This window comes from Lagenorhynchus albirostris, chromosome 6 (assembly GCF_949774975.1).
Source record: "Lagenorhynchus albirostris chromosome 6, mLagAlb1.1, whole genome shotgun sequence".
In the NCBI taxonomy this organism is placed as follows: domain Eukaryota; kingdom Metazoa; phylum Chordata; class Mammalia; order Artiodactyla; family Delphinidae; genus Lagenorhynchus; species Lagenorhynchus albirostris.
This window is the reverse complement of record NC_083100.1, coordinates 19,335,960-19,348,583: the sequence shown is the minus strand read 5'-3', so window position 1 is coordinate 19,348,583 and position 12,624 is coordinate 19,335,960. Positions and strand designations below refer to the sequence as shown.

Below are 12,624 nucleotides of genomic sequence, written 5' to 3'. Positions count from 1 at the left end.
GCTGTATAATCTTGGTCGAATCACTCCCTCAGCCTCTGTGGCCTCTTCTTATCCTTCAGGGCATGGACTTACATGTCACCAGCTCAGGGAGGCCCTCCCATCTAAATTGGCCCTCTCTGCCCTCCATATCGTTGCCCCCTCTGTTCGATTTCTTTATAGCACCACAATTTGTAATCACACACAGGTAGCAATGTATGTGTACATATACACGTATATGTAAGTATAGATAATACATATATAATTATATTTGTTTGCTTATTTGGTTTGTTTCTCTGCTGGATTCTAGATTGTAGGCTCCAGGAATGAAGAGACTGTGTGTCTTTGATCCTTGCATTTTCAGAGCCTGGCACAGTGCCTGGTACAAAGGAGGACACAGAAAAGTAATTTAGTGAATGAATAAATGAATGAATGGCAGCTGACCCATGTGATCTCCCAGGTTCCTTCCAGCTGAAAAAGTTTATGAGGCTACTGTTTCCCGCCAAGAGGCCCATTCCAGGGCCTCTCTCAGAGTTCCCTGTTGGGGGAAGGTGGGAGGGTGTGGGGCCGAGCCCCGGACTCCAGCGATTTTATACCGGGATTAGCGCAGATCAGATGCCGGCTCCGGCCACGCCTCCCGACCGGCCAGCCGGGGGCGGGGCCAGGCCACCTTCAGCCGGGTGACATTCCAGGAGTGCACCAGGCCAGGGACGGCGAGTGGGCGGGTGCGAACGCGAGCCAATGAAGGGGCGGGACCAGAACGCCCCCAGTCCCCCAGCTTGCGGGTGCAGGGGGCGTGGCCCCAACCCCTCAGGTTCTCCAAGTGGGGGCCTGGGCCGAGCCGTCGCGTAGCAACGCCCCGCCCCGCCCCCTGGGCGGCCTCGGGCGCCTGCCCCCAGCATGGCCTGGCAAGGCTGGCCTTCGTCGTGGCTGTGGGTCGCCAGCTGCGGGCTGCTGCTCCTGGTCCTTGTCCTGCTCGCGAGCCCCAGCAGCTGCCGAGCGCGGTGGACCCTCCGTAGCCTGTTCATGGCGCGTAGCAAGCGGCTGCTCTTCCGAATCGGGTTCGTGCCGGGCTCCGGCGGGATGCGGGGCTCGGGAAAGCGGTCGCGCTGGAAAGGGGGACTGAAGAGGGGTGCCGGGGGAGGGTTTAGGGGTTCTGACGGGGCTAGGGCTAGGGGATCCAGGGCCAGAGAAGAGCGATCGGAGAGGCAGGCTGGAGAAGCCACTGATCTGGGGGGACTGAGGAAGAGAAGTTGGGGGTGGAAAATTGGGTTGGGCTGGGGAAAGCAGTTTGCGGCGGGGGTGGGGTGGGGAGCAGGCCAGGGTAGCCAGAGAAAGGGGGCGTTGAGGGGACATCTGGAGAAAAGAGCCAGATGAGGGGCTGGAGACAAGGGAGCTGGAAAAGAGAGCAGGTGCAGGAGCCCGGGCTCCCGCCACCCCCGCAAGCTCCTCCAGTGGGCAGGTGCTGGTGAGAAGGAATGTCTCAGACCTTCTAAGTCTCACGTGAAACCGCTAACTCCTTCCATGTGTCCCTGTCCCTCTCCCCATCGCTCAACTCCCTACCATTCAATGTAAGCTCTTCTGTCCCAAGAGAGAGTCCCAACTCTGTAGGTCGGTCTGTCCCTTTCCTTCAGTCCCCTCCCCCACCAATCCTGGCCCCTGTCATAAGCCTCAGGCTGTGGAATCCGACCGTAATCTCTCAGCCTGACTTCTCGATGGTTCACTGACCTCCAGTGACTTTTTCCTTTCTGACCACCCTCCACCCCCACCCCAGTCCTCATTCTTCCCTTCCACCTACTTCTACTCCTTCCTGGGCCAAGCAAGGGTGGCGACCAGCCCTGTTCTGCCACAGAAACACTAAGAGGCAGGGAAGGAGCCACAGAGGAAGGCTTCCTAGGGTCTCTATCCCCTTCCCATTACCAGCAGGGCCAGGGGGCAGGACCTCAGGCCCCAGTTGAAGCACGATGATGTTGGGCCTGGGAACTATGGGAGCCCTGGCCCCAGGCCAGGCTCGGGGGAGGACCTAAGCGGGGAATTTCCTGAGTTTCAGAGAAGACATTGTACAATTCACCCCTCCTCCCCTGACCACCCCAGATATCCCAGAAGCTTCACCCCTAGGACTGTGCTCACACTCACTCTAAGACAAAGAGATATAAGGGCCCAGTGGGGGGAAAACTGGAAAAACATAGGGTGGGGGGGAATCTTGCACGTGTGCCTTTTGGGGCATTCGCATCTCTAATAGCCCAAACAGTGGTCACATTCTCAATGCTGCTCCAACTAAGTCACCACTGCTCTGCATTAAAATAATGAGATTTACAAATATTCAAATATCTGCATATTTAGGATTTAAAAGAATATTTCTCCTTACAAAATTTATGGAAATTTTGTTGCTGTATTTGGGGAGGGATTTTTAAATCTACTTCCAGCTTTCAAAATTGGTAACATTGAAATCACACAAATGGCCTGAGGAAGTGAAAACTAAGTTTCCACAAGAGACTGGAATCAGAAGTCCTGAGATCAAAATTCCCAAGGTCGCCACCTCAGGATCCTGAGGGTTTGGCTAGTCCTAGAACTTGGGGTGTGGGAGTTTCCAAATCCTCAAACTTGGAATTCTCAGAGAGCTTCTTTGGAATTCAGTATTCCGTGGGCTTTCCTGTGGCTGGATTTCAAGGTTGCCTTGGAATCAACTCCCCAAATTTGCAGAGCAGAAGGGCGTGCCTGGAATCAGAATCCCAGATCCTGCCCCTCCAGGGTCTGGGAAACAATCAGTCCAGTCCCTTGGGGGAGAAGCCGCTGGCTGCTGGGAGGGACAGGGGGTGTTAGCAGGAAACGGTCTGAGGGAAATGGGCAGGTGTCAATGCTGTGAGGGTGCCTCCAGGAAGGATGGAAAGGGAGGGGGACAGGATGGGGCAGGACATGATGGGAGGGGCAGAGCACATGGGCACACTCCATCCTAGATGTGTGGCTGAGAGGACCACAAGTAGAGGCTTCTGTTGGAGGCTGGAAAGTGGACGATGGAGATAGGAAGCAATGGCTGGGAGAGGAGTCGTTGTTGATGTTATCATTAATAACAATACTCACTGGTGTTTGACAGTGTTATTAAGGGCTTTCCTCAAACATAACCACCGTTGTCTTGGCATGGGGATAACGGGGCACAATGGAGAGTTGATTTGAGCTAACCTGAGGTAGACACACACATTTGGGACTCTGCGGGGCCTGGGAGGCAGCGTGTAGTAGTTAAGCACAGAGCATGTGGGGACAATCTGCTTTAGAATCCTAGCTTTTGTTCCTTAGTAGCCACGTGACCTTGGACAAATAACTCAGCCTCTCTGTGCCTCAGTTGTTTGCATCTGTAAACGGGCCTGGTGATAGTGCCTATCTCACAGGGCTCCTGTGAGGATCAAATGAAATTCTACAGAGGGCCTGGCTTGTAGTAAGTGCTCAGGAAATGTTAGCAATTGCTCATTCTATAGCATGGGGGATGGGTGGGAGGGAGGATACATGGCGCTGGGCCACGGCTCCTTCTGGAGCTTCCCTTTTTTTTTTTTTTTTTTAAATAGGCACCCAGATAGCTTTAATTGAGGAGGCTTGTCAACTTCTTTTTTATTTTTTTGGCCGCACCATGCGGCATCTTAGTTACTTGACCAGGGATCTAACCGGTGCCCCCTGCAGTGGAGGCATGGAGTCTTTTTTTTTCTTTTATAAATGTATTTACTATTTATTTTTGGCTGCGTTGGGTCTTCGTTGCTGTGCACGGGCTTCCTCTAGTTGCGGAGAGCTGGGGGCTACTCTTTGTTGTGGTGCATGGGCCTCTCATTGCAGTGGCTTCTCTTGTTGCAGAGCATGGGCTCCAGGGTGTGCGGGCTTCAGTAGCTGTGGCACACAGGCTCAGTAGTTGTGGCGCACGGGCTTAATTACTCCGCGGCATGTGGGATCTTCCCGGACCAGGGCTTGAACCCATGTCTCCTGCATTGGCTGGTGGATTCTTAACCACTGCGCCGCCAGGGAAGCCCGAGGCACGGCGTCTTAACCACTGGACCGCCAGGGAAGCCCCTCACTTTTTTTTTTTTTTTTTTGGAGCTTCCTTACATGCTTCTACTCCTGTCTTCCAAGCCTATCCTGCCCACGTACCCATCAGGAAATCCCACAACCCTTCATTCATTCAGTGACCCCCCCTAACTGCCCTGGGTCGAGATTGTGGGATCACTGATATGAGCGGAGTCTGGTCGCCGTTCTCAAGGAGTTGGGGAGAGGAGCATGTGAACAGGCACCCTAACTGGCAGGAGGCAGGGCGTGACAGTTTCCCCCAGGAGGAACAGGGTGTGCTTGAGGAGGCTGGGATCTGGAGTGTGTGCTCCCCTATGTGTGCCTCCTGCTTCATGCCTCAGTTTCCCTTTTGCCCCTTTGCCTTCTCAGTGGTAGTTGAGGAGGTTTGAGTAGAGAAAGGGCCCCTGAGCAGAGCCTGTCTGCAGGGGGTGGGGCGGGGAGGCGGGTGAATGGGGAATTAGGCTGGGAATGCCTTGAGAATGTCTGAGAAAGTGGAAAGCACTCGGCCTCTGTGGATGGACAGTCCTAGCTGACAAAACCTTCCCACCCTCCCTGACCAAGTGCTCTCTTCACTCCTAAGCATAGATGATCTTTCTTGAACCTCCTGACCCAAGTGAAACCAGCTGTGTCAGGACAAACCTTGCTTGCTCCACTTCTGAAAGAGGAAAGCCCTTCTCTGGGGCCAGTGAGAACCACTGGCTTGATTTCAAAGGGTGGCAAAGGTCCTGAGCTGAGGACTCTTGAGTGAATGACCTACCTGCTCGTGGCCCGAAGAAAGGCCACATAGAGGCAGTGGTCTGGGCCATCCGCAGCACAGCCTGCAGGAAGGGAGTAGGGAGGGTCCTTCTCCTTTCTGCAGGCCTTGGGACCTCGGAGAGCTGCAGTGTCACCATCTACAGCGGCCCCTCGGCTGGATGGCTCCCAGTGCCCCCTTCCCCAGGCCACGTTGCCTACAGAGTGGAGTCCACACCCCTCACCCAAAGGGGCTCTCCCACATCCCCTCCGGACCCATCTCCCCCAATCCCATCTTCCCCAGGCTCTGTGTTCTTGCTGTACTTCTGTCTGGGGCCCGCCAGGCCTTCCTCCCTACGTCAAATTTCGTTGCATCAAAGCTCATCTTCAAAATATATCCAAAATCGAGCACTTAACCCACCTCCACTGCTACCACCCTGGGCCAGCCTGTGGTCGCCTCTCACCTCATCTCCTAAATTGACAGCTCCCTTCAGCCTTTGTACCCCCAGCGCACTCTCAGCATAGCAACCAGGATGAAACTGTTAAGACTGAAGTCAGAAATGTGTCACTTCTCTGCTTAGATCCCTCCAGAATGGCTCAAAGGCCCTGAGTGGCCGCCAATCCCCAACCTCACTTGTTTTTGGTATGCTGTTCACCTTGCTCGTTGGGCTTCGGCCATACAGGCCACTTTGTTGTTCCTCAAACACTCTGAGACAGTCTGACCTCCAAGACCTCTCGCTGTCTTGTCTCACTAGAACTTTCTTCCCCCAGATGGCCACATGGCTGTGCCTCTCTTCCTTCAGGTCTCTGCTCAAATGTCGCCTTATTCGAGAGGCCTACCCTGACCACCCTGTGTAAAAATAGCAAGGCCCCCACGCCTGCGCTCTGTTACTCTACGCTGCTAGGTTATTCTCCGTAGTACATAGCACCGCATGACATCCTGTATATCGACTTGCCTATTGTTTATTGGTTTTCTTTCCCAGGCTGAATATGAGCCACATGAAAGAAGAAACTTCTTTCACTGCTGTATCCCAGCTTCCAGAACAGTGCCCGGCACAGAGCTGGTACTTGTTAAAGGGCTTTTTTTTAACATCTTTATTGGAGTAGAATTGCTTTACAATGGTGTGTTAGTTGCTGCTTTACGACAAAGTGAATCAGCTATACATATACATATATCCCCATGTTAAAGGGCTTTTAAATGAATAAATAGCTTGGCCCAAGTCCCATCTCCTCTACGAAGCCTGCCCGGCCTCCCCAGTCAAAATTCATCTCCGCCTCCAGTGACCCCCGGCGCTGTCTTCCCTCCTAGAGCCTTCACTGCATATTCTTGCTAATTCTTGCATCAGGTGTTCAGAGGTGTGATTTCCCCACTGGACTCCCACAGGCCTAGCCCAGGGAGCAGGACTGAATCAAGAGGGCCTGGGATTAGGGTGAGGGAGGGAGCGGGGGCATGGGGAGGGGGCATCAAAAAGAACAGACTGAACCAAACAAACCCCAGGGGCCTTGTCTGGGCAGGTGGCCTGGGATTTCAGGCAAGGAGACAGAAATAGTCCAGGCGTCCTGCCCAGGACCAAGATTCGGCAAAGAGGCCGCCAGCAATGCCTGTGTCTCTGGTTCTCCCCAAGAGCCCTCAGCAGCCACTCTCCCTACCCCCTGGGAAAGACGGTGACCCGGGATGGGTATGGAGACAATAGACACAGGCCCCGTGGTCTCCCGCTTAGGCCTGTGTCTTGACCTGACGCAGGCACTGCCCCTCTCCTGGTCATGGGGAAATGGTCCCCCTACCCCCCAAGGCCTGCTGGCAGCTTCCGGAAACTCTCCTTCTTGAGGGCCTTTTTAGCTATCTCCTTATCTTCAGTTTCCTCAGTTCTGAGAAATCACAGAGCAGCTAGTGGCTCAACTTGTTCCTGAGGGGCCTCAGAGCAGGCTGTGCTCCAGTAGGACTCTGTGTCCTGGTGGCTGTCCAGGTCCCTCAGCCCTCAGACAGGCATTTCCGGTTTGGTTTCATAAAGACTGCCTGTCACTGGTCAGATGCAAAGCCTGGGAAAACCTGGGTCCCGGGGGTGCAGGAGAGGAGAAGCCAAAAGCACCCCCCGACCAGAGAAGCCTCTCAGCCTGGGCTTGCTGTCCAGCTGGTAGAATCTGGGGCCAGGGCCTAGCTGGGACAGACAGCCCCCAGGCCTCTCTCAGAGCTGCCCAGGATGGCAAGACTGCTCAAGGGAGGAGGGGGAGAAGAAGGGCTTCATTGTGTGTTCTCCACAGCCAGCCAAAAGAAGGGGGTGGGGAGGGGCTGTGTCTCACTGCCCCAGCTGTCCCTGGTGGCCTCCCATGGGCTGGAGGTTCAGGCTCAGATACCAAAGACTCCACACTCTGGTTCAGCGAGGCAAGGAGTGAAAGGTATGCCTGTGGCCCTCTGTGTCCTGCAGCCCCGAGCCGACCCGCGGGGAGGGCCCTCAGGCACCTTCCAGGCTGCCCCAGGCCTGCTGCCGCCACCCCAGCCCCGCCCTGCAGAGTGGTTTTTCTGTCTCCCAGTGGGTCCCAGAGGACCAATTAGGAAACTTTCTTTTCTTTTTGGTGAGGCCACAGTGGGTAGTTCCGGGCCCCAGAACTGCTGAATCAGAATCCAGGAGGGGCGGGGTGGGGGGTAGAGCCGGGGTAAGCAAAAGAGGAAAATGTCAGAATCTTTTTGTTTCACCAGCACTCCGAGATTGTTCTGATGCATTCGGGCACATTCTGACCCTGCTTGGGGACCCCGTGGCAGGGAGTTAGAATTCCACATCAGGCCCTGGGGAGGTCAATGTCATCTTGTAAGTGACATGAACTTCCTGGACTCAGCTGCTCATTCAGAGAAAAGGAGCACTTGGGGGTTTTTGTTTGTTTGTTTTAATTTAATTTAAATTTTTTATTTTTGGCTGCGTTGAGTCTTCGTTGCTGTGTGCAGACTTTCTCTATTTGCAGCGGGCAGGGGCTTCTCTTCGTTGCGGTGCATGGGCTTCTTATTGCGATGGCTTATCTTGTTGCGGAGCACAGGCTCTAGGCGCATGGGCTTCAGTAGGTGTGGCACGCGGGCTCAGTAGTTGTGGCGCACGGGCTTCAGTTGTTGTGGCGCACGGGCTTAGTTGCTCCGTTCCATGTGGGATCTTCCCGGACCAGGGCTCAAACCCTTGTCCCCTGCATTGGCAGGCAGATTCTTTTTTTTTTTTTGGCAGGCAGATTCTTAACCACTGCGCCACCAGGGAAGCCCGAGCACTTGGTTTTACAGAGAGAGAAACTGAGGCTTGGAGAGTGAGTTCCTGCTTCTTGCCTCGGGCAACAGAAGAAAGGAAGCTGTGGGGCCGCCTTACAGGAGGCAGAGAAGGCCAGGTTCTTCCCAGGGACTCACTCACTTCCACATTGTCCCATCTTTTTTTTTTTTTTTTTTTTTTTTTTGCGGTACGAGGTCCTCTCACTGTTGTGGCCTCTCCCGTTGCGGAGCACAGGCTCAGCGGCCATGCGCTCACGGACCCAGCCGCTCCGCAGCATGTGGGATCTTCCCGGACCGGGGCACGAACCCGTGTCCCCTGCATCGGCAGGCGGACTCTCAACCACTGCGCCACCAGGGAAGCCCCCACATTGTCCCATCTTTTTTCCTAAATTCTCTTCTCCATCTGGCTCGTGATGCTCCCCACGGAGCCATCCACCCAGTCATAAGTCCAGGGTAGAGAATGGCAGAGCCTAGATTGAAAGGGGTCTTCTCCTGAGAGTTACAGGGGTCTCTGACCCTCTGTAGTCCTCGGGGAAACTGCTGCATATGTAAGGAGTTGGTCTGGGGAGAGAAGTCACAGCATTCAAAGGGGTCTGTGTCTCAAAGAGACTAAAACTAGTGCTCCAGGAGGTCCCAGAGGCCAGATCCTGGGCTGTGTGTCTGGAACACTGTAACCACCCTGACAGATCAGTTTTCCCAGCAAAGGCCCTCAGAGGAGCTGGGTCTGCCCCCGAATAGTTCAGGCCCACTCATCTCATCCTACCCTCTTATTTGGGGTTTGCAACGGTTAAGAGTGTGGACTCCGGCGTCAGGCTGCCTCAGGTGAATCTCTGCCGCTCTGTGATCTTCAGCAAATCCCTTCCCCCCCTCTCTGGGCTCCATTGTCCTTGTCTGTAAAATGGAGGAAATAATGATACTTGCCTCAGGGTTGCTTGGAGGATGACAGGAAATAATTGATGGGAGGCACTTAGCTCACAGGTGGGGTCTAGGAAAGCTGTGGGCAAAGTCATTATTATTAAAGATGAGGCCAGTGGGCTCTGGAGAGATGCTCTAACCTGTATGGGCAGAGCCGGGACTATGGACCCATCTTCAGACCCCCTTTCCTCTGTCCTGCCGCATCTCTTCGACTTTAGAAGTTGGGATTGTGTGCCCCAGTGACACTGCCCATGCATGCCCTTGGGTCTATGTGAGCTGCATGGCAGAGCACGCTGCTCTGCCATGTGGGTGCATCTGGGAGAGGGGAGGGACTTGGAAGCAGGCGGGTGAGGAGGGGAGGGGAGAACAGGGGCAGAGGTAGCTGTAACTTGGGCCCTGGATGCTCCCACCGGCCCTCACAGGATCCACTGGCCTGGCACGGGGCCAGTCAGGTGGGATCACAGTGTTGACAATCCTTTTTCTGTGCCCGTCACTTTATTTTTTTAAAATAAATTTATTTATTTATTTATTTTGGCTGCACTGAGTCTTCATTGCTGCGTGCGGGCTTTCTCTAGTTGCGGCGAGCGGGGGCTACTCTTTGTTGTGGTGCGCGGGCTTCTCATTGCAGTGGCTTTTTTGTTGCGGAGCACGGGCTCTAGGCACACGGGCTCAGTAGTTGTGGATCACAGGCTCTAGAGCACAGGCTCAGTAGTTGTGGTGCACGGGTTTAGTTGCTCCGCAGCATGTGGAATCTTCCCAGACCAAGGCTCGAACCCGTGTCCCCTGCATTGGCAGGCAGATTCTTAACCACTGTGCCACCAGGGAAGTCCTGTGCCCGTCACTTTAATACCTGCACGCCTGGCCCTGCCCTGCCTTTCCTGGTCACTAAGCCAGCATTTTGTGGGTCCCAGTTCTGTGCTGGGCTAGTGCTGGGGGCAGCCATAGGGGTGCAGAGGAGCCACGAGGAGAAGGCTGGTGACTGCCTGCCCCCTGCACGGCGCTGATTAGGGCTCCGGGTAGAAGTTGACAAGGCCCAGCCACTGCAGGGCTCGCCTGCCCCTGGAGGCGCGGGGAGAGGCTGAGTGCCCCCGATGGAGCAGGGGAAGATCGCTTTCTGCTGGGACAATCGGGAGCCGGCTTTGAATCCAGCCCTGAAGGATGCTTAGGGTTCTAGTAAGTAGAAAGGCTGAGAACTCCCCGGGAGCCAGGCAGGACTGTACTTCTGAAATTTTAATGAGTTGTTTGAGGCATTCAGAAGAAGATAGATAGTATAACAATCCCCCCACCTCCCAGCTTAAGAAAGAAAATATTACAGATGCTGTGAAGCCCGTGCCCACCTCCCCACCCACCTTCTCCCTGCCCCTGAGGAAGCCCTGCTAATGTGCATGTCGACTATCCCCTCAGCTGCCTTTATTCTTTTACTATTGATACATATGTCTCTGTCCTTAAACAACACCAATGATTGTCTTGCGTGCTTTGGCATTTTAGATAAATACCCTCAGGTTACCTGTTTTCTCTGTGGCATGTCTGCTTGAGCTCTGTGCGGGCTGAGGCCTGGTGCTCTAGATCATTCGCTTTCCTGGATGTATGGTTTTCCACGGTCTGAACAGGTCACCACTTATTTATCCACTGTGCCTTTGACAGACATTTAGGCGGGTCTGATTGTTCACTCTTGGGACAGGGGCCGTCCGGGAGGAGGGGCCAGAGACTTGCCTCCTCCCAGCCCACAGAGGGCTTGCCTGGGGGTTGGACACCCTCCCATCAGCAATGCGGAGCCACTGAAGGCTTTTGCGCAGGAGTAGGATGCAGTCAAAGGAGGTGCTTTAGGAACTTAAACGTTTGCCAGAAGTTTGCAGTTTGCTTCAGAGGCAGAGAGCTGGATGAAGGAGGCTTTCGGAAGGGCCTCACTGAGAGCTTCTAGGGCCTGTTCCCAGGGTTGAGCCCATGCGGGGCGGGGGGGTGGGGGTGGAAAGCGAAATTGAGAGGAATCCTGTCTGGGTCACCTACACTGGGGAAAGGGTTAAAGGGGTGCTCAAGTTGTGTAACTACGAGGATGACAGGGCCTTTCCTAGAAAGAGAGGCAGCAGGAGGAAGAGCTGACAAGCGTGGTTATGGACCCTGGTGATTGTGACACGGCCGAACGGCTGATGCAGGAGGAGACGGAGCTCAGGGACTCGAGAGACTCGTGAGAAATTCATTGTCAGGGAAGGACCAGGCCTGGAGAGAGTGGCCCAGGGCCACTAGGTCCTCAGGCCCCTCCCCCCGCTCTGCACCGATCCGGACCTCAGGCCCACAAGGGCCACCCCGGCCAGCACAGTTCTCGGGTCTGGCAACCATCCCTACCTTTCTCCACCTCCAACATCGCCTCTAGGCCGGACCCTTGTCATCTCCCCCACTGAGTGACTCGGTTCCCCTGCCACCTTCCACTCTGCTCCCTTTCACTGTACCTTCTGACAGCAACTGAGCAAGCTCTTCAAAAAGAAAGTCAGGGCTTCCCTGGTGGCGCAGTGGTTGAGAGTCCACCTGCCGATGCAGGGGACACGGGTTCGCGCCCCGGTCCGCGAAGATCCCACATGCCGCGGAGCGGCTGGACCCGTGAGCCATGGCCTCCGAGCCTGCGCGTCCGGAGTCTGTGCTCCGCAACGGGAGACGCCACAAGAGTGAGAAGCCCGCGTACCGCAAAAAAAAAAAAGGGAAGTCAGAACACATGCTTCCCCACTTTAAAACCCACCAGCAGTTTTCCACCTCCTCTCCGTGGCCTGGCACCTGCACACCTTGCTGACCCCTTCTCTGGCTAGAGACTTCGAGATCTCCTGGCAACTCCTAGAACGTGCCCTACTCGTGCCTGCCCCAGGGCGCTGGTGCTACGCCCCCCAGACAGTCTGCACTGCTGTCTCCCTCATCTGTCTGTTCCCTGCTCAAGCGTCGCCCTCAGAGAAGGGGCCTTCCCCGACCACCCTGTCTGCAGTAAGACCATCTTCCTTTCCCACGACAGTTAACGGCTTGCATGTCAAGTGTTTTGATTTCCGGTTTGGTGTCTGTTGGCTGCTCCTCTATGTTGGCAGGGTGCCATCTGTCTTGTTCTCTGCCGTCCGCACCCTGTCCAGCATGTGCAGTAAGTATCTGCTGGAGAAAGTTAATGAAAGAGCAGGGCCTTGTTTACTGCAGCTTCCTAGTGCCCAGTCCCTGCGCTTGTTCATCTTCGCTGGAGCACAAAGCACATATAATAAGTATCCAATAAGGGAAGACAGGGAACATTTACCAGTCGCTCCCAGATGTGGACGGCCATGTTCTAGCAGCTATGAGGGGTGCCCGGCTGAATGTGGGAAGGAAACACCTTCCACCTGTCAGGCCCTGGAGAATGTTAACATTTGTCATCTTGTTGTATGTCAATGAATCTTCACACAGATGAGAAGCCTGATCTGTGAGACCATTGACTTGCCCAAGTTCTCAGACCAAGGATGGGCCAAGCCGTGACTGGAACCCAGACCTTTCTGTTGCCAGAGCCCCTGCACTTTCCATAAGCCTAAGTAGGAAGAAATGAAGTCAGGAACAGGACTCCGGGCATGGATGCAGGGGTGGTGTCCGGGCACAGAGGAAAGGGTGATTTTATTTTCTTATTTATTATTTAAAAATTTTTCATTTTGAAATCATTTCAGAGTTGCAAAGTTCGTACAAAGAATTCGCATGTACCCCTCACCCAGCTCCCC

The 12,624-nt window shown here is 54.6% G+C and overlaps 1 protein-coding gene across 1 annotated transcript in view; it reads left to right on the top strand.

Moving 5' to 3' along the window:
- The first annotated feature begins 855 nt into the window (after positions 1 to 855).
- Positions 856 to 12,624, top strand: part of LOC132522473 (probable hydrolase PNKD) — a 16,403-nt gene continuing 4,634 nt past the window's right edge. Inside the window, exons 1-2 of the mRNA XM_060153170.1 lie at positions 856 to 1,108; positions 11,769 to 11,881. Coding sequence (XP_060009153.1) covers positions 877 to 1,108; positions 11,769 to 11,881 — 345 coding nt within the window. The 5' untranslated portion in view covers positions 856 to 876. The remainder of the gene's footprint in view (positions 1,109 to 11,768; positions 11,882 to 12,624) is intronic.